General features: G+C 32.2%; 1 protein-coding gene across 1 annotated transcript; it reads right to left on the bottom strand.

The window, feature by feature from the left end:
- Positions 1–1,225: 1,225 nt before the first annotated feature.
- Positions 1,226–18,525, bottom strand: LOC110892897 (nodulin homeobox-like). Its single transcript, XM_022140032.2, has 13 exons — positions 18,517–18,525; positions 18,325–18,420; positions 18,116–18,196; positions 4,039–4,161; positions 3,770–3,928; positions 3,278–3,361; positions 3,047–3,172; positions 2,752–2,958; positions 2,471–2,590; positions 2,296–2,391; positions 2,073–2,210; positions 1,593–1,857; positions 1,226–1,368 (listed from the first exon to the last, which is right to left on the bottom strand). Exons 1-13 carry the CDS (start codon positions 18,523–18,525, stop codon positions 1,226–1,228), a joined length of 1,647 nt encoding a protein of 548 aa, XP_021995724.2.
- Between the last annotated feature and the right edge of the window lie 1,295 nt (positions 18,526–19,820).

Genomic DNA, 19,820 nt, shown 5'->3' with positions numbered 1-19,820 from the left:
TTGTCTTATATGCCTCGTATAGGCCTATATGGGGCGTATACTCGAAAAAGACCATTTTACCCCTGAATTAGGCCTAGACTGGGGGCAAAACAGGGCTATAATGGTCTTTTTTTGCCTCTCTTATATGCCTAGTATAGGCCTGTATGAGGCGTATGTATATAATGTAAATTACCATTTTACCCCTGAATTAGGCCTAGACTGGGAGCAAAACAGGGCTATAATGGTCTTTTTTGCCTCTCTTATATGCCTAGTATAGGCCTGTATGAGGCGTATGTATATAATGTAAATTACCAATTTACCCTTGAATTAGGCCTAAACTGGGGGCAAAACAGGGCTATAATGGTCTTTTGGACCCCACTATACGCCTAGTCTAGCCCTATATGGGGCATATATTTTTAATTTTTTTGTTTTCTCTTTTTAATATCCATAACACTAATATTAATTATAAAAAACTCATATTAATATCAATAACACTAATATTAATTATGAAAAACTCATATTAATTATAATAACACTCATATTAATTATAAAAAACTCATATTAATATCAATAACACTAATATTAATTATAAAAGAACTCATATTAATTATAATAACTCTAATATTAATTATAAAAACTCATGTTAATTATAATAACTCTAATATTAATTATAAAAAAAACTATTATTAATTATAATAACTTGTATATGCCTGTAGGTGTAGTATAGGTCTCGCATAGGACTATAGGTGTGGTTTAGATCTCGTATAGGCCTATACAGGTGTTGTATCATATCATGTACTTGTTATTTTTATTTATTTAAAATAGAAAACTTGTTTTTGTATAAAAGTTTGCTAAAACGATTAATATTGTATAAAATGTTTGTTAAAAAAAACCTTATATACGCCCCATACAGGCCTATACGTGGCATATATGGGGCAGAGGTCATATATGAGACCTATACGAGGGGTCCTATACGCCACGTATAGGCCTATACGAGGCATATAGGAGCAGTCAAACCAGAACTCACATGAGTCAGACACTGAGTTTGATGTAACCCTATATGCCTCGTATAGGCCTATACGAGGCATATATGAGGCAAAGGGTGTCTAAATAGGCAGATAGGGTGTGTGGATAGTTTCAGCCATATCATAATGCACAAGAAAGTGTTTATGGGTCAACCGACCCGGCCAATAGTGAAAAGTGACCCGTTACCCAACCCACCCATCTTGGCATCTCTAACTTCTTATCAGTTGAAGGAAGTGTTGAAATCGAAATATATACATAGGTTTTTTCTTGCGGCATCTGTTCTGTCAGCAGCACCACCAGGTAACTCAGAAGATTCCGTTTGCAAGCACTCGAGAAACCCATTGATAAAGCCAGCATTGTCCTCTGCACAAAGAGAGATATTGGTCAAGAACATGCTAAATCGTTCTAATCAGAATATTTGGCATACTAATCCTTTAGAAAGAATCTGTATCAAAAGTACACGTTTTCACCCGTTATTTGTTTTGACCGTTAACAAATGCATATACTGATGAAGTGATGATATATATGAGAACAATTACTTTTTCATAAAGTTGTGCTCACATGTAAAAATCGGCTAGATTATTTACCTTCGGGGTAACATGTGAGATTGGCTAGAACTTGGACCAGTAACGATGACCTCTGAATCGCGTAAGGCGTTTGAGGAGCCTGACAGTTACTCCAAGTAGAATGTTGGACGTTGAATTCTGAGGTCAAACCCAATACATGACCAGCTGCTAATGTGGGATTAAAATCCACAACAATCTCCTCTTCAGCAGGCTCAGGATCATAGGAACACCAAGTGGATAAGAACTCTCTTTGAGGCTGTGAAAGCACTCGGGTCAAAAGTTCTGTCTGCATGGATGTACAACAACATTTACAAATTCGACAAAGTTGTGAAAGCACTCATGTTCGTTCATTTAACTAAACAAAAGAAATTTCTTGTTCGTGTTCATTCATTCATTAAACGAACGAACACAAACGAACTTCCTGCTGAATGGTTCACGAATAGCTCGCTGAACATTCCTTTGCAGCCCTACAAATAAGTAAACATATTTATAAAAGCTTACCAAGTTACGGACTATGAAAATTTTGAATCCAGAAGCACCAGAGAATATTTCTGTTAGCTTCATTGCATTAAGTAGCAAAAGTCCATTTGTTTGGCTTTTCAAATCCCCATCACACATCGTATCTAGCTCTTCAATCACCTAAAGAAGTTTGTATATGTATAAGCATAATGTCCACTAATAATTTTCAAAAAAATCTAAATTATAAGAGATTTGAAAAGTTAACCTTCAAAACTGTTGCCTGAGCAAAACCCTTGCTTTGAGGGGTGCTGGAAGCCATATCCACGAAAGATGAGCTTTCGGCTTGACAAAGAAGTAGCATCTGGAGAAAAAATCGTTGAAAGTAACTAAAAAAGCATTGAACAAAATAAAACATGATACAATAATATCTAGACGCTTACGATAGATAAAACTTTTGCTTTAAGCCTATTAACCACACTTTCAAGAATTGGATCATCATGCTGTGGCAGGTTTAAGGTGTCTTGAACCAACCGAAAAACAGCACCTCCTCCACATAGTTCCTGGAGAACAACATAAAATAATCAGTGTTAAATATATAGGAAGAAGAAAAAAAAAAAACTTTGGTAAATGATTAGGATGTTTCAAGCATTGAGAAGAAGAAAAAACTCTGGTCAACCCTTTGACCCATTTGACTCGTTTATAAGCTATTATTTTATTTGACCTTCTTTTCAACGAGGCGCTCCCGAAATAACAGTTGTTTGCATAGTGATTGAATAAACTGTACAGATGATTCACAAAGATGGAAGAGACAGTAGACTTCATTATTGGACTGCATGCGAGAGTTAATACACTGTGTTGTCGGCTTCGCTTGAAGAAGATTAATAGTTAAACGGACAGCAGTAAGAGCTGCCGTTGTGAAGTCGACAACCTGACAAACAAATGTAATCATCAGCCACCCATTTCGACAAAAGATTTCAATACAAAAAGCTATAATGCAAATATAAAGATTGTGTCACCTCAGGATGTGCAAGTAGAACATCAGCGATGTCTTTCCACTCTGACGAAATGAAGGCTTTAAGTAAATACATACTATTAGACAACAGCGCTGAGTACAGGACCATCTGGCTTAGACCATTAATTTTCTGTAACACCAAAGTTATGTTTCAGTTCTATTTAACAAAGTTTTTTTTTTTTTTGAAAAAAAGTAAAAAAAAAAAAAAAAGAAAATGTAAAGAAAAGAGTTAAACCTTTCCTAACTGACTAAGAGCACGAATCATGTTAAATATGGTATTAAGCATCTCTTGTTGTACAACCATATCTTCAACGAAAACCTACAGCATGAAAAATTAGTTACTGAAATGAAAAGGACAAAAGATTTTTTAAAAAATAGCATATGAAAATAAGTATTATAAGTACAGTTATTTCCTACTGCATCTAAACTTGTCTCACATGATGCACGTACTTTTGAAACTAACTAAATAACTACGTGCATTATAGACAAGTTTAGGGACTTTGATATACCAAAATTGGTTGATGGACCTTTTCGTATATTTTTACAAGTTTAAAGACTTCAAAAAGTACCAAATCAGAATAAAATTAAATTGAAAATTGGTTGATGGACTTTTTCGTATATTTTTACAGATATAAAGACTTCAAAATTGGTTGATGGACTTTCTCGTACAAAATAAGAAAGCATGTTTGTTTCCGTGGTATAGATAAATTGAAAAAAAATTACTAACCCGCGCAAGTGTTGAGTGGTGGGATGCAATATCACATAGAGTATGCAATAACTTTAAACCACTTAACAAATTTTTGAAATGCTGCTCATCTGGCTTAAGTGATGGTACAATATCTTTTATGTGCTGGACAAGAAGTCTTCCTAGATTTTCCACATTTATCTGAAACATCAAGATGTAAATCACATTTACAAATAGACACTCAGCAAAGTTTTATGAATAATTAAATAATATAAATGATTAAAATTATAATTAAAATAAAATCTACCAACCTCAATAGATGATCCATTTATAGTATATTTAATGATACCATTTTTGGCATCTCTTATTAGCTTGCCAAGATCTTTTGAACTTAATACATGAAGCTTTTTGACAGCAGAAGTTAAATCAAGTTGCTGCATATCAAAAGTATTCTACAAGTCAGAATATGTGAACATCAGTGAGTTAGATGGACTGAGAATAGAACTCTATGGCTATTTGAAAACAAATTGAACAGTCACATCACTAAAACAATTAATATCAATCAACTGTCACAAGCCTATAATCGCAATCATTTTGAATAAAAATCTATTTTTCTGTCCTAGCCAATAACCGTGATTATGTATAATCTACATATTTTAAACTCACAAGACGAATCATATATCTACCTAAAGTTGCTCCTAATAGGTGACTGTGAAAAGAGTGAGTGATGCAACTTATAAGGAAATGTTTGGATTTGTGTTTTGAGAGTGATTATATGATATTAATTTGATAATCATAATCAAACAATCAGTTGTAATATGATGATCCATTGATAATGTTTGGAAAATTATGATTTAGCATACCAATAGATAAAATGGTCAAAAGAGACTTTATAAGTGAAAAAGTAGCAATAATAAAATAAATGAGTTTCGAAACAAAAATCTCTATATTGATCATGTTCACAGTCCGGGCTTTGATGGTTTTTAAATTAAACAATGAGCCAAACTGTTGGTAACGATTTTTGATAATTGTATATGGAACCACACCGTTCCTAACGGTTTAGCTTTGGTTTGGTTTCATGTTTGGACTTATTGGGCCTTTATGGTATAACATATTCTATATAGAAATTGAGTTTGGTAGACAAGGATGATTGAACAATGATACTTTGGTTGGTTGGTTTGGCCTAAATACGCAATAAATTTCATAAATTAATAGGTAAACCACATATCAATGTGAAAATTTACATAAAAAATGAAAAAAAAAAAAGAACCAACTGTTAAGGCAAACCGAAAACCCAAATGAAAAATTAAAAATCTAAGAGTCAAACTTTGAAAATTAATACTTTTTAAATAACCGCTCAATATATAACCATAACCTTTTTATAAAACCTTTACAGTTAAGCGGGTTAACGAGTCAACCTGTTTATTAACCCGATCGTGTCCGAGCTTACATGTTTAATAATGGGCTATATTATGCAACCCAAAACCTTATTATTTAATTATTGTCTACATGTTTCAATCAGGGGTGTTCGCATGCCGGTTTTGACGGCTTATTGTTTAAGCCGCTGGTAACGATTTTTTATATCAAAAACAAAATCTTTGAGATTTAAAACAGAACCATTACTAATGGTTTGGTTTCGGTTTAGTTTTATGGTTTAGGCTTTATTGGGCCTTTATTTAAAATGAATAGTATATAAAATAAAAGTGCAAAAATAGAAGTCGTCGAAATTTAATCAAGTTCGTTTTTTTTTCGTAATACAAACTTAAATAGGATGCCAAAAAATAGAAGTTTAAAAAAGGTTGTCCATCCAAAATAACCAGAATAAAAATAAAAGCTTAATCTAAAATACCTAAACGAAGTTTTTAATGTTGTATAGCAGCCAAAGCTTAAGATAAAATACATATAGATAACATAAAGCCCAATAATTCCACTTCAAAGTTCAAATATAATTTTTTTGAGCCAACTAAATCACCGGATAAGCATCCCGTCAAAAACCGACCTATAAAACCAAACTGATGACCAGTTTGCACTTGCGATCTTTCATGGTTTATAACCGAACTATGACGTTCGCAATTTTAACCCAGTAAGAAATTTTCACCCAGTTTTATACCAAGGGTTTTATAAAATAAAAAATACATATCTTTTTCAAAACCGTCTGTCATAACCCTCTTCTTTTATTGAAGATTAAAAAAAATCATTAATAGATAAACAAACTAATAAAAACATTACTCACTGGTGTAACCTCTTTCCTGCATGGTCCCATCACCTTTTCAGCCACCATTTTATTTTTTTAATAGCAGAGCTGAAGAGAAAAAACACAAAAAAAATATCAGAAAAAGACACATTTGAATGATTAAACAATAACAATTTATGATTCTTGACAACAAAACAACATAAACCCTAGATTACCGTCTACAGACAAAAAATAAACAAGAAATTACTGACAAAAATACAACCAAAATCAACAGATCTTTGTAAGAATATGTTGATCGAAAACAAATGGGTTCGTCCAGATTACAGGGCATTGTAGTGACTGGAATTGAGTGTGCTAACTTGCGCTACATCACCCACATGTTTAACATGAGCATTTAATGTACAAAAAGTTACTAATTTAAATAAAATGATTGTTATTTTTAATATATATTATTTTTTTATAAAAAATCAACTAGTTTTATAAAAATATATATTTATAGTGTGATTGAATTAATTAATTTTACTTTTATAAATAAAAGAAAAGGAAGGGGGATAATGAGGAAAAGAAGATACATCGCCTTTTTTGATAAATTTTAAATCTATGGTCTTGAAGATTTTAAATTTTAAAGGAAAATAGGTTAAAAAATAAAAAAATATAAGTATTTTGAAAAATATATTAGTATTAAAAAAACTTTGTTTATTGCGATTTAATTAATTTTTTTTTTTTTTATAAAACGGTCATAGCAAGGTAAAGAGGAAAAGGGGCTGTACAAAGACATGTATCTGGCTTGCACGTTTTGAATCTGCGATTCTATATTCAAATCACGATTAATAAATTTAATAAATTTATACCGATTTCGTAACTTCAAACATACAAATCATGAATAATTAATTATTATTGAATATTTGATAGTTGGATTTTGATCCTTGATAAAAATAATCGATTCGAGAATTAAAATAAGAAAATAATTATACAAAAATTAATTGTTGATATAAGAGTACAATTAAAAGCTATGAACTTGTTTGATGTAATTCTTGAGTCGGAACAACACATACCAAAACATGCATCTAAAGTCACATTATGTGAAACGGTCAACTTTTGTTATGCTAAAACCTAGATTTGATCAATTGATTTCCAATTGTTTGCTCTTTATGAACAATAAAAACATATTTAGTGAAACCGAATATAAAAGGACACAAACTCGTGGATGATAATCGTATTTAGAATTTGAGTAACTAATATACCTTGATCTTTGAAGTCGACTCAGTTTGTGATTCCTTGTTAATGTCGATTTCAGCACACTTTGAGAGATGTGGTTGGATTGAAGATTCTGAATGTATGAAAGTCGGAATAGCTTTGGTATACCTTCTCTTTAGAGGAGCGTCGAGAATGAGAAATGGGTGTGTTTTCCAATGATGTGATTTGATATATAGTGTTAGTGTAATTAGATTCATTTCACATTGTGAAATTACGAAATAGTACATGCAATGGCATCTGACGTGCACACAACTTCTCGGATTTTATTTATTATTCCATTTTGATAGAAAGATGAATTGAAATCCGTTTAATGAAAAGATTTTGATTGAAAGTAACATTTAAGTCATGGTATTATGCATGTGGTAGCGCTTTAACAAATAGTTTTAAACAACAAATAATGATTATACAATGTGAGTAGTGAGTAGAGTCTAGTAATAAAGGTACACCATATGTGTTGTGACTATTCCACAAATAATATGAAATTGTAGGTACCAAAATATAAAAGAGTTAATTACATAGATAGTCCATGTGGTTTATTAAAAGTAACACATTTGAGTACTAACTTATTTTTTTTTAACAGGTTCTATAGTTTCGGTTTTGTAACACATTTGAGTATTAAGGCTAACTGCTGTTAATTTTTCTGTTAAATCAGGGTAAAATGACTAAAATACCCTTATATAATTTTCAGTTAGTACTCAACAGTGTTCCCTTCAATAAATTATAAGGAGCATCTGTGTAATTAACTCTAAAAAATATAGAAACTCTTATATTTGTAAAAAATAATATTATAAAATATGCTACATAAAAATATTTAATAGTTATATTTATAGATTAATATACATACAATTACAAACGTCTGTTATGAGAGAAAACTTCTACTATGACTAAAATACGTGCTTAATAAGATGAAGAAAAAGTTCCAAAAAAAATCCCTCCACTTCTCACATGATATAACATACTACCTCCGTCCCATTTAGATGTCCAAATTTCCACTTTTGGTTGTCCCAATTTAATTGTCATTTCCAAAAATGTAAATATAATTTCCAGTTTTACCCTTACCATTACAAACTTCCATTTTTTGTTGTCCCAATTTAATTGTCATTTCTAAGGACATTATTGTCATTTTACAACTCAAAAAATAAAATACTCAAATATTTCTTAAATTGTGTGAATGTGGGTCCCATGACATCTAAAATGGGACGGAGGGAGTAATATAATATAATGTAATATTACCTAAACTAAACAAAGAATATAATACCTAGTATAACATGGCAAAACATAACTAAACATAGAGGCCTAGCTTTATATGTACTACTATTATCACCACTACCACTACACACTACCACCACGACAACCATGATCACTACCACTACACACTATCACCATGACAACCATGATCACTACCACCACGACAACCATGATACACTTTTTCTGCATGCTTGCAGGTCGTCAAATGTATCACGGAATGGAACTTGCAGTCTGGGGAGCTGGTGTGGTCATGGGTCATGACACTTGCGTAGACATTTAACGTTTACTTATGTTTATAAAAAAATGATGTTGAATTGATTGAACAATAATTATGCTTCCGCTGAACCTATATTGTTTTAACTAGATGTTTTGAATTTCACTTTTCAAGTTGAATCGGATTTCGAATTTATTATAGTACTGTTAGTTATATGTGATTAGTGGCTAGATCCTGGTACGTCACAAGCCCCACGGTGAATTCCGCAGGTGGTATTTTGGGGTGTAATATTTGTGATTTTGGGCGCCCAGAATTAATAATGCCTAAAACAAAATGTTGGCTCAAAATAATGGGTAATGATGGCTCAAAATAATGGGTAATGGAAGAGCTCAAAATAATGGCTAGCTAGAAAAGTGTATACATAGCAAGAACTAAAATAAACAAAACTCAGCCAATATCATAGAACCTTTCGATTACATAATAATTTCCAAAGTTTACAAAAGTTGTTCAAAATATAATAACTTCCAAAATTTACAAAACTTGTTCAAATAATTGTTGATTATATCTATAAACATGGGTCAAAATATAGAACCTAATCATGTTTATTCAATCATAACGTAAATATAGATACCAAGTTAGAGACACTTACTTGTGGGAGTGGTCATCTTTGAAGACGAAGATAAGGCCATGATTCCCGTTATGGTACCTTAGGTTGATGGATCACCTTAGAGAGAATTTTAGTATTTTAATATTGGTGTTCTACTAGAGTTTTTGATCACCAGTTATTATCAATATATAAAGATCAATGATTAATGGTCATCAATAGTGATCCGTTATAAAAACTCTATTTATTCTCTATTAATGGTACCTAAAGGGAAATCATAATTGCCCCTTAAACTAATCAATATTTACAATTACTGCCATCAAGTAATTGTCGGGGACTAGTTATGTCATATTGGTAATGTTACCAAATGATCTGTGAGGCCACATCAACAGGTTATTTCTAACATTCTCCCACTTGGCCGAGTGATCATTTGTGATAAGTATAAGTAAGTTTGGCCAAGTTAAAACATTAATCAATGTTTCAAATTGAAATTGCAACAGAAAAATACAGTCATTGAGTTATTTTCAACTCAAGACCCCCATTAATCATGTTACAACCCCAAATCTAAACATACGTAAATTTAAGACCAAAATGACTGAGGTAAGCCCTTTAAAATTAATTTGTATAATTCTTGTCTATACGTCATTAGGTGCGCATACGTATTTATAGACAAACAAATTGTATAATTGAGGAAAATAATAACTAATCATTCATATGTATGATATGCTATTATGTATGGCCTTAAGTAAAACCCGTCTTTATTATGAGCTCTTAAAAAGACTTTGGGTGTAGACCTTAGTTATCGGATCCGCAAGCATATCATGAATGTAAATGTATTCGATACAAGTATTTACGTTCCTCTTCTTGTTCATAAACGAACAATAATTTTGTATCGAAGTTTAATGCAGCACCTCTCGAACTGTTACTGCTCGAGGAAATAAGGTAGCTGACTTTTTACAATAAGTCTTCAATATAATATTTATATGGAGTTAACAAGTTTATGAGCCCACTAATAAATCTTCAACAACATTTATTGACAACTGCGTTGTTAATTAACAACATATTATGTCAATATAACTTATTTTGTTTTATCAGTTTCTTATGACTACTCCATGAGACAAATTTGTCCGTAGACATAAGGATCACCCCAAATTGACTTTTAGTTTCTTCTGAATATTACAAAATCAAGGTAAGTGTAATCAACCTCTTCTTATAGTCTTTCTCGTTTCTTAAAGATATTGTAAGATGCTTCACGATAATCTATAGTGGTCTAATTTTCATCAATGTGAGCAATATCTGAACGAGTATAGACTTGAACCTTCGTAAGGCTTCTAATTAATGAAGCATAAGGAAATAATCTCATTTATCATTTTATCCTCTAAAGGAGAGCTATATTGTTTGTTACACATGTAAGAGCCCGCTTTAGAGTAAAGCTTATGGGACGAAACTAATGTCCTGTTGGGTCTATCTCGGTATATTTTGATAGCTCTCACGTAAGTGGTATCTCCGAGATTCATTATATCAAAATATGTGTGAGAAATTATTTGACTTGTGTAACATATACTTATCCAAAAAAGTGCTATCTATATAAGGATAAGTTTACATTAGTTGCTCCCACTCATCTTGAGGTAGGCACATAAATCCACTTAATTCTTGATGAAAAGAATGCATTAAGATTTCATCACATTTTGATGTTTGCCTTAAACCCATACATGGAATTAATTGACTTACAAAGTAAGTGTTCTTGACCTTCAGTTTAGAACTTTCAGGTTGTTTTATGAACATGTAAATCTTTGTTTAAGGAAAGTTGTTTTAATGTTCATATAATGTAGCTCTAAATGATTATAAGCCACTAGAACTACAATGATCCTCAAAGAAACATTTTGTAAGAAAGGTAAGATGATTATTTGATAAATAATTCTCTTCTGAGCATAGCCTTTAACAATCAATCATATTTTTAGCGTCTTAACGTTTGCATTCAGATTTTGTTTAATGATGAACACCCTTAGGTAATTCAACCAAATCCCAAACGTTAAAATCAAATTTGCTAATACAATTTTATTACATTTAGAAATTTGATTGATGCTAATGGCTTAATTAGAAGAGGTAGGATCAGTAAACTTTCTAAAATCCATTTCAACTTCAGTCAAGGAGGATACATAATCATCAAAGTTAGTAGACTTTTAAACCTAGATGGCCTCCTTAGTTGATTATTAGGTTTATTAAGAGTTTCAGTTTTATGGATTAACTCTTGATTAAGTTGCTATCACTTTCAAGATTCTAAGTGTGTAAGAGTTGGTGCAGTATGGTGTGCTAGAGGTGTAATCGGAGTAAAATTTAATAGGTATCTTCCCCCCGCCTCTTGCACTTCTGGCAAATCCTGATAAGGACTGCTCCCACTGACTTAGAAATCTTTAACAATTTAGCATGCTTATGGTCAACATTAGAAGACCAATAAATTCTAATAGAGAAACAAATTAAAGAAGTTACTCATTGTAGTTTCTCTGTTTGAGGATTACAATTTTGGCAAGAAATCTGAGTGTGCCCACGTTTAAGCAACAATGAAACTTTTGTTAGAGTAGCAGTATATTCTTAAAGAGAAAAGTTGTGAAGGAGCAATGTCTTGTACAAGAGGTGCAAATTGAGGTAATAACAAGTTTTCACTCCCCCACCTCTTGCAACTTTCGCAAATTAAGATTAAGACACTTAATACTCCCACTAACCTTTTAGATCTATAGGAATGCTACAAGATAAGTTTCAATGATGTATGTGCTGTGGGAACATGTCATATATGTTAGACTTGATTTCCTTAATGTCCATATGTTATAAAAATTTTGGGGACATATTTAGAAGGAATCATAGTATATATGAATTAATTTCTTTAATACCTTAATTCATATAAGACAATACAAGTAAATATTATGATAAATGAATTATGTCTGAATATTCCATTTTGAGATAAGTTCCAATGAAATATAATTTCTAATGGAACTTAATTTATTCCCTTAGCCATTAAATATTAAGGCTTATACACATGTTCATAAGTCTCTAAGAATGAGATTTGATAATATTTCATCCTTCATTAATACTAGTCATGATTTCTCATGAAATTTGGTCTTAATGGATGGAATTTGTAAGTCTCATTTTTCTTTTGTTAAATTTTCATTTTCATGATAACAAAAGGTTGTGAAAAACGTAGCATCATCAAGTTCTATCTTATAAGGTTTCTATCCAGATTGAGATAACAAATAATATGAGAGTTTAAGGTAAAAGTGACTTTGTTTTAACCATGCAAACCTCACAACTGTCATAATGCAACTTTTATATTCATACTAAATTCTGAATAATCTACAGAATATATAAGGTATCATTAAGCCCAATTATAAAATAGTTTATTATGGTTCTTATAGTCTTAACATAAAATTTTGCCACTAACTCTCATATTAATTATTTGTTGATTTCTAGTAAGGAAACACATAGAACTAGAATCAACCGGTCATATGTTGGTTAGAATATTACCATTAGCAGACTTAAATATCATAAATATCTTACTACTTATCTTAGCCAGCTGTTTCATTGAATTATGGATAGTCTCGATGCTCATGCCTAGTTTAATGGCATAAACCTATTGTGAGACTTTCCTTTGAAGAAACTTATAGCTGGAAGTAGTAGTTGTACACTATCTCTGAATCTTAAAAGTATCCTCCTTTCAGGTTTAGTGGCGGTGAGATGAACATCATCTAATTTTCCAGTTTCATGCATTCCTTTTCCTGTACATATGCTGCTAATCAACACACTCATTTTTCTTTGGTACTCTTGAGTGTTATAGTTGATTCTTAAGGAAACTTATGGTATTAATGGAAAAGTTATACGTAATGCACCGAAAAAGTGTAATGATTTCCATGTGTAAATAATCAACAACTCAACAAGAGAAAATTTTGTAGAAACTCTTTAGTAAGCAAAACATTTTAGGTTTTGAAATTAGAGTGGATGAAATAGATGAGATACAAACCTAAGAAGAAGCTTGGAGTGATTTACATTACGGGGTAATCAAGTAAGGCATACACAAATTATTATATTGAAGATATAGTCTACTATAACACCAAAATAACAGACTAATTTAAGATTCTACCTGAATTTTGGCTTCGCTATGGCTTTGACCAAAATTCAGACATTATGAACGTACATAAATAACAAATTGTCTTGATGTTCTATAATAAATCTGGGTTCGCTTTGGCTTTGACCAAAATTTATGCATTATGAACATACATAATAGACTGACTCATTGTTCTACATGAAATTTGGCTTCGCTTTGGCTTTGACCAAATTTCATGTATTGTGAACATAAATAAATAAAACCAACTTAATGTTCTGCCTGAATTTTGGCTTCGCTTTGGCTTTGACCAAAATTCACGCATGATGAACGATATAAAATAATAAACCTCGGCTTAATGTTCTACCTAAATTTTGGCTTCGCTTTGGCTTTGACCAAAATTCAGCATTATGAACGATATAAATAATAGACCGTCTTTAGTGTTCTACATGAACTCTGGGTTCGCTTTGGCTTTGACCAAAATTCACATATTATGAACACACATAAATATAGACTGTCTCAATGTTCTACATGAACTCTAGCTTCGCTTTGGCTTTGACCAAAATTCATGTATCATGATGAACATACATACACAATAAGGTAAAAACATAAATATAACATAACACCTTTGGGCCAGAAATGAAATATTTATGTAAATTAGGCTAATAATTCATTATATATGTCATTAAACAATTAGTTGTTGGGTTCATTATCCAATAATACACATAATAACATAAAATGACATATATTAAAGTTGGGCCATTCGCAAGTTATGGTCATACGAAACCAAATAAAATAAGGCTTCCAAAAGTTAGCATAAGGCATGCGAATTCGTATAAACGTTATGCGAAAATTTATGCAGAAATAATTTATACAAAATATCACATGCGAAAGCTTAATATACAATTTTTGTGGATCATACAAAAAAATCAATTAATTAATTTCATAAATTAAATGAGCCATGCGAAATTGGAGATAGGATTCACACCAACAAATATATACAATTTAGTTTTGATAGCCATCGACATAAGGCAATGCACCAAATTTTAAATATAATGACTAATCAATTAACCGTATATAAAACACATCATAGCAATCTAAACCCATCAATTAAGGTTCAACACACATAGTTCATGTATATGAACTAAAATTGCTAATAATCATAATCGTGAATGAAGACAGATATATATTAGTATTTTAATAATTCATAAGAAAAATCATTCCAATCAATTATTTATGTGAGAATTAATAGAATTGATTCATGCATTCAATTCATGAAATGCAACTAAAACGTTGCTTAGACTAAAATTATTTATGTGAGAATTAATAGAATTGATTCATGCATTTATAAAATTAATATACCATAAATATAAAATTAATATACCATTAATTCACTAATTAATCACATTGAATAAAGAATTGCAATAGAGTATTGTGAAACCCGATAGACAAAACACAATTAAAAATATGTCACTAATTAAAATCACCATCAATTGCAATTCAAGATGATGTAAATATAGTTAAAATGACAATTCTTTGTTTTGGATTGTATCCCATATATTTTCGGTTATCAAGAGTGTCAGAATGAATCATTTGAAAATGAATGTATTTTACTTCCATAAGAAAGCCATTACATCATGATTGCCAGTTATTTGAATTGTTCAAAAGAGCTCGTGATATTATTAACAAATTGACTTACATGATTTAACTTCTAAATCAACTTGTAGGTCAGAAGATCACGAAACATAAAATATGGCAACAAATCGATTTATATGATCAACCTGATATAATCAACATTGCTCTGATAGCACATGTTGATTATATCTATAAACATGTGTCACACCCTCAAATTACCACCTAGGGAGTGTCCATGTTAGGCGTGTGACGACTAGCAATGAGCCACCAATTACATTGAATCACAAGTTTAAAATGAAGTTCCATTGTTTAATAATACTGAAATCCCAATCATAAGTTATCCAAAACCATAAGTTCAGCGGAAGCGTAAAGATTCCATAAAGTAAATACTAAACGATCATAATAAATAAGTGTTTGATAAACAAGTCCTCAGCATGACCATGACCACTCTTGCTCTCAAGCCAACAAGCTCCTGTTCCAATCACCTAACGACCTGCGAGCATGTAACAAGTGTACCAGACAAAGCTGGCGAGTTCACAGTTTATGAAAATGTTTGTTACCAAGTGTTTAGAACAGTTCATTAACATAAGCAAGTAATACTGTTAATATCTCAATTCCGAACAAGACGGCTCCTGAAATACATGACTGCCCTTCCCACGTACTCCTATCTAGTACTGGGCCACGACTGGGTCATTAGTTCACATCCGTCCTCTCTAGGAGCGGTGTGAGGGTGCCAAACCTAAGTAGCGCTACCAACTAATACCCGTTACCCTCCAGGTAACATAATAAGGGACTTACAAAAATGATAGGTGAGAATATTAACCAATATACCCGTTTTTTACCCAAAAGACTTATCCCTCCACGGGATCCCCACTGACTGTCCCCAACCACTGGGACGCATGCTCGAATGTAGTGAATTCACCTTGGGTTTGCTCGGTAAGGTTAAAATATGTGTTCGCAGTTGCTCAGCGCAATCCTAATATGATTACCGATAATGATCAGATTCATACACCAAAATCCACTTATTAAAGCAAGTTGTAACACAGATTGATCACTCATGACGTGTATGACATAATAGTTCATGTAAGTTCATGTTACCCGTTTAATCCCTTTTACTAGTTAGCATAACACAACAATTCCCATGTAATAGCTCATTATATCGTACAAGTAGCCAAGATCCGAATCATATATAACCAGTTAATGATTTCGACCTAATTAACACAATCCACAAAGTTTATGAAATCGATACATTTCACTAATCCCTTGACCCCACTGGATTAAATCATCCAGGTTTGTATCCGGCCCATTAGCGCAAATAGTTCTTAATACAACTTGGTTTATTGACACAATGTATGACAGGAAAGTGGGTAGACAGATGTATTGCGGGGCCCAAACCTGTCTCGGTTGGACTTCAGGCCCCATCTCAACACATGTCGCGGCCCTAACGTGTACCAAGCATGCGTGGCCCAACCCACTGCTTGTTAATTCGAATATATGCATATTTTCAGTCCACAATCGAACCTGTGTTCAATATAATCATTACCTATGATCTACCTGACCAGTGTTCAACATATATTCAAATAGATCATTTCACTATTTATGACAGTATTCAACATAATCATTACCTGTTATCTTATTAGTGACAAAAGGGGAACCAACCAATTGGCATGAATTAAATGTGTGTGTTCAACAAATATGGGCGGCCCACTGTATCTACTAAGAATTGAATATGAATTAAAGGGAATCAAGATAATGGCCAGCAACAATTGATAGCTCATTGGACCTTTAACTTTTGTCATGTAATTTAGAGAGAACTATCATTTGAGTAGACCAACCCTCATGTGATACTGACAACCATTTAAATATTATAGAATATTTCCAGCCAACTTTGTTAATATGTATACATAAACTGACACTCATGTATTGGGACATCACATCAGCCGAAATCATCAAGCCACACACATATATCATTTATTCCACATAAGACTAATATCTTTGGCTAATTCTGGACGGTGCACGTGATTCGGTTATATCAAAACTACAACTGCCATTCTCTTTATTCAAAGTATTCCACTTCTATCAAACCATTATCCTACAAACTATTGGACCGATATAATCAGGCAAGTAACAGCAATCATATACAATATTGATTTAACCACATGCATATACTCACAAGCAACCAAACATATTCAACAGGGATAATATTAACACTAACCGAGCCGAGGTATGATTATTGTTAGACACGATGGATGAGACTCCCTAGATCGCGAGACTCCCTTGGTCGCCGTCGACTTCAGGAGGTGCTTTAGGGTTTGTAATATTGGGAAGAGTTGTGTAATACAACTCATGTGTTACGCACACATATACGAAGAAAAAGGTTGGGCCGAGTCATGTTTTAGGAAACAATAGCTTGGGCAAAGTCTATATAACATGGTAGTGGCCCAAAGAACACAAGACCTGAACTGATCCATTACACACCCATTCGCATCCCCCAACCCCATATACGCTAAGTAGACCTATTAAATTCACATGCGCTTAACAGACTCACTAGAACACGTGAAGAAATAGCGAGGATTCGGAATCACAAATAGAAAGACACTAACCTCGAAAGTTCTGGTCGTCACAACATGGGTCAAAATATAGAACCTAATGATGTTTATTCAATCATAACGTAAATATAGATACCAAGTTAGAGACACTTACTTGTGGGAGTGGTCATCTTTGAAGACGAAGATAAGGCCATGATTCCCGTTATGGTACCTTAGGTTGATGGATCACCTTAGAGAGAATTTTAGTATTTTAATATTGGTGTTCTACTAGAATTTTTGATCACCAGTTATTATCAATATATAAAGATCAATGATTAATGGTCATCAATAGTGATCCGTTATAAAAACTCTATTTATTCTCTATTAACGGTACCTAAAGGGAAATCATAATTGCCCCTTAAACTAATCAATATTTACAATTACTGCCATCAAGTAATTGTCGGGGACTAGTTATGTCATATTGGTAATGTTACCAAATGATCCGTGAGGCCACATCAACAGGTTATTTCTAACAATAACAACACTAACCTAACCTATAGAAATAAGCTATCAATCTTAAAACTGCATACATCATGACGTATTCAACCAACCTACCATCTTAAAAAACCGTGTCATGATGTTTTCAACCAACATGTCGATTTCCTCTTGTGTTACGCTTGTTATCTGGGTCCAAATCTAAACAGAAATCAAATAACATATATTAGTTAACCCGAAACACCAAAAATAAACACAAAACACGAATAATACAACCTTAAACTCGGATTGATAACCCCAACATGCTAAATTCTAAAAGGAATACTTACATTGTTTGGAAAATGAAATCGCTTCTTTAAAACAAACTGGAACATAAACCAAACCACCATGAACCCACACTCCCAAGACCCGTCTTGTTGCATACACTGCATTAAATTTAAAAGAAAAAAATCAATTACTAAAATAATCACTTAATTGTATAAAATACAAGAGAATTAATCCGTATAATACTCATAACATACTTGAACCATGGTCCATGTAAGTCCACTTCCAAAAGAAGATTCTATTGCTCTCGAAAGAGGATAATCATCTTTATTCTTTTGGGCCTTAACCGAAGTCGAATCCAAAATCCAAACACTTCGTTCCTTAGGAGAAACGATAAACAAAACCCAATGGGCGCTAGAAAAAAGAAATGTATAAAAAATAGTGTAATAGAATAAAGAAAATTAACTTGAATACACTTATAAACAATAAAATATATATTACCTATAAAAAAGGGTGCAAGAAAATATTTTGTGCCCTTTTTAAGTTTGTAGACACTTAACAAGTGTTCTTTTACACTTGCAAAATTTGTCTCGCACTCTTTCCCAGTTATTTTGTGGATATTGAAGTAGGCAACTTTAGGGTCTTCTGGAACTATTTTGTAAAATACTATGTTATACAAATATCTGATATCAAACAAAAAAAATTACAAGGTTAAAAATTCAACTATTTTAAAAATAAATTTATTGTACGAAATAAAAATATTAAGAAAAAACTTACATTTGACACCAATGTAAAAAGCTAGCCTCAAGTAACCCGTTCGCCAAAAACTGTAACATCCCCTCATATTCGATGGATTCAACTTGGATATCGAACGAAGTCTTGGGGTACATCTGCTTAGGCACATTAATCTCAAGGCTCATCTTCCCATTAAAGAGATCCTTTAATCGTGTAGCCCATAACCTAATATTTTCAGGTCGCTCATTTTCTATCTTCAACAAGGCATTTTGTATTTCTTGTTCAGCTTTTGACAACTTTGGAGCGGGATGTTCTTCATCGAACTACATAATTAAACAAACTATTTTCAGAGAGTATATATATACACACACACACACACACACATATAACATGTTTGAGTTGTTGATTACCATCGCATCGAGTCATTCCGACATGTGTACATCATGTTGATCGAACAAAAATGCACCAGAAACAAACTACATTAATTGAAAAACTGAGTATTTGTGCATTGTTGATATATATATATATATATATATATATATATATATAATGAGAATTTGAGTTGTTGATTACCTCATCATCAAAATTTTCTATAATAGTCGGATCAATATGATAATGGGTGACTTTCAACCCGTTTTTTAGTAAAAAAGGTTATTTACGCTTTTGACCCATTAGAGATTAAAACTTAAAAGCAACCCGAATCAATACATTCACAAGAAAATGGGTTGAAATAGCAAACTTAGATTAATGGACAAATTAGCATAATTGTTTAAAAGTGACACATAGCATCCTCAAGTATGTTTTATTTTAACAAATGCATGATTAT

The sequence above is a fragment of the Helianthus annuus genome, chromosome 12, assembly GCF_002127325.2.
Source record: "Helianthus annuus cultivar XRQ/B chromosome 12, HanXRQr2.0-SUNRISE, whole genome shotgun sequence".
NCBI classification, from domain to species: Eukaryota; Viridiplantae; Streptophyta; class Magnoliopsida; order Asterales; family Asteraceae; genus Helianthus; species Helianthus annuus.
Note: the sequence above shows the minus strand (reverse complement) of the source record. Positions and strands in the feature narration are given on the sequence as shown.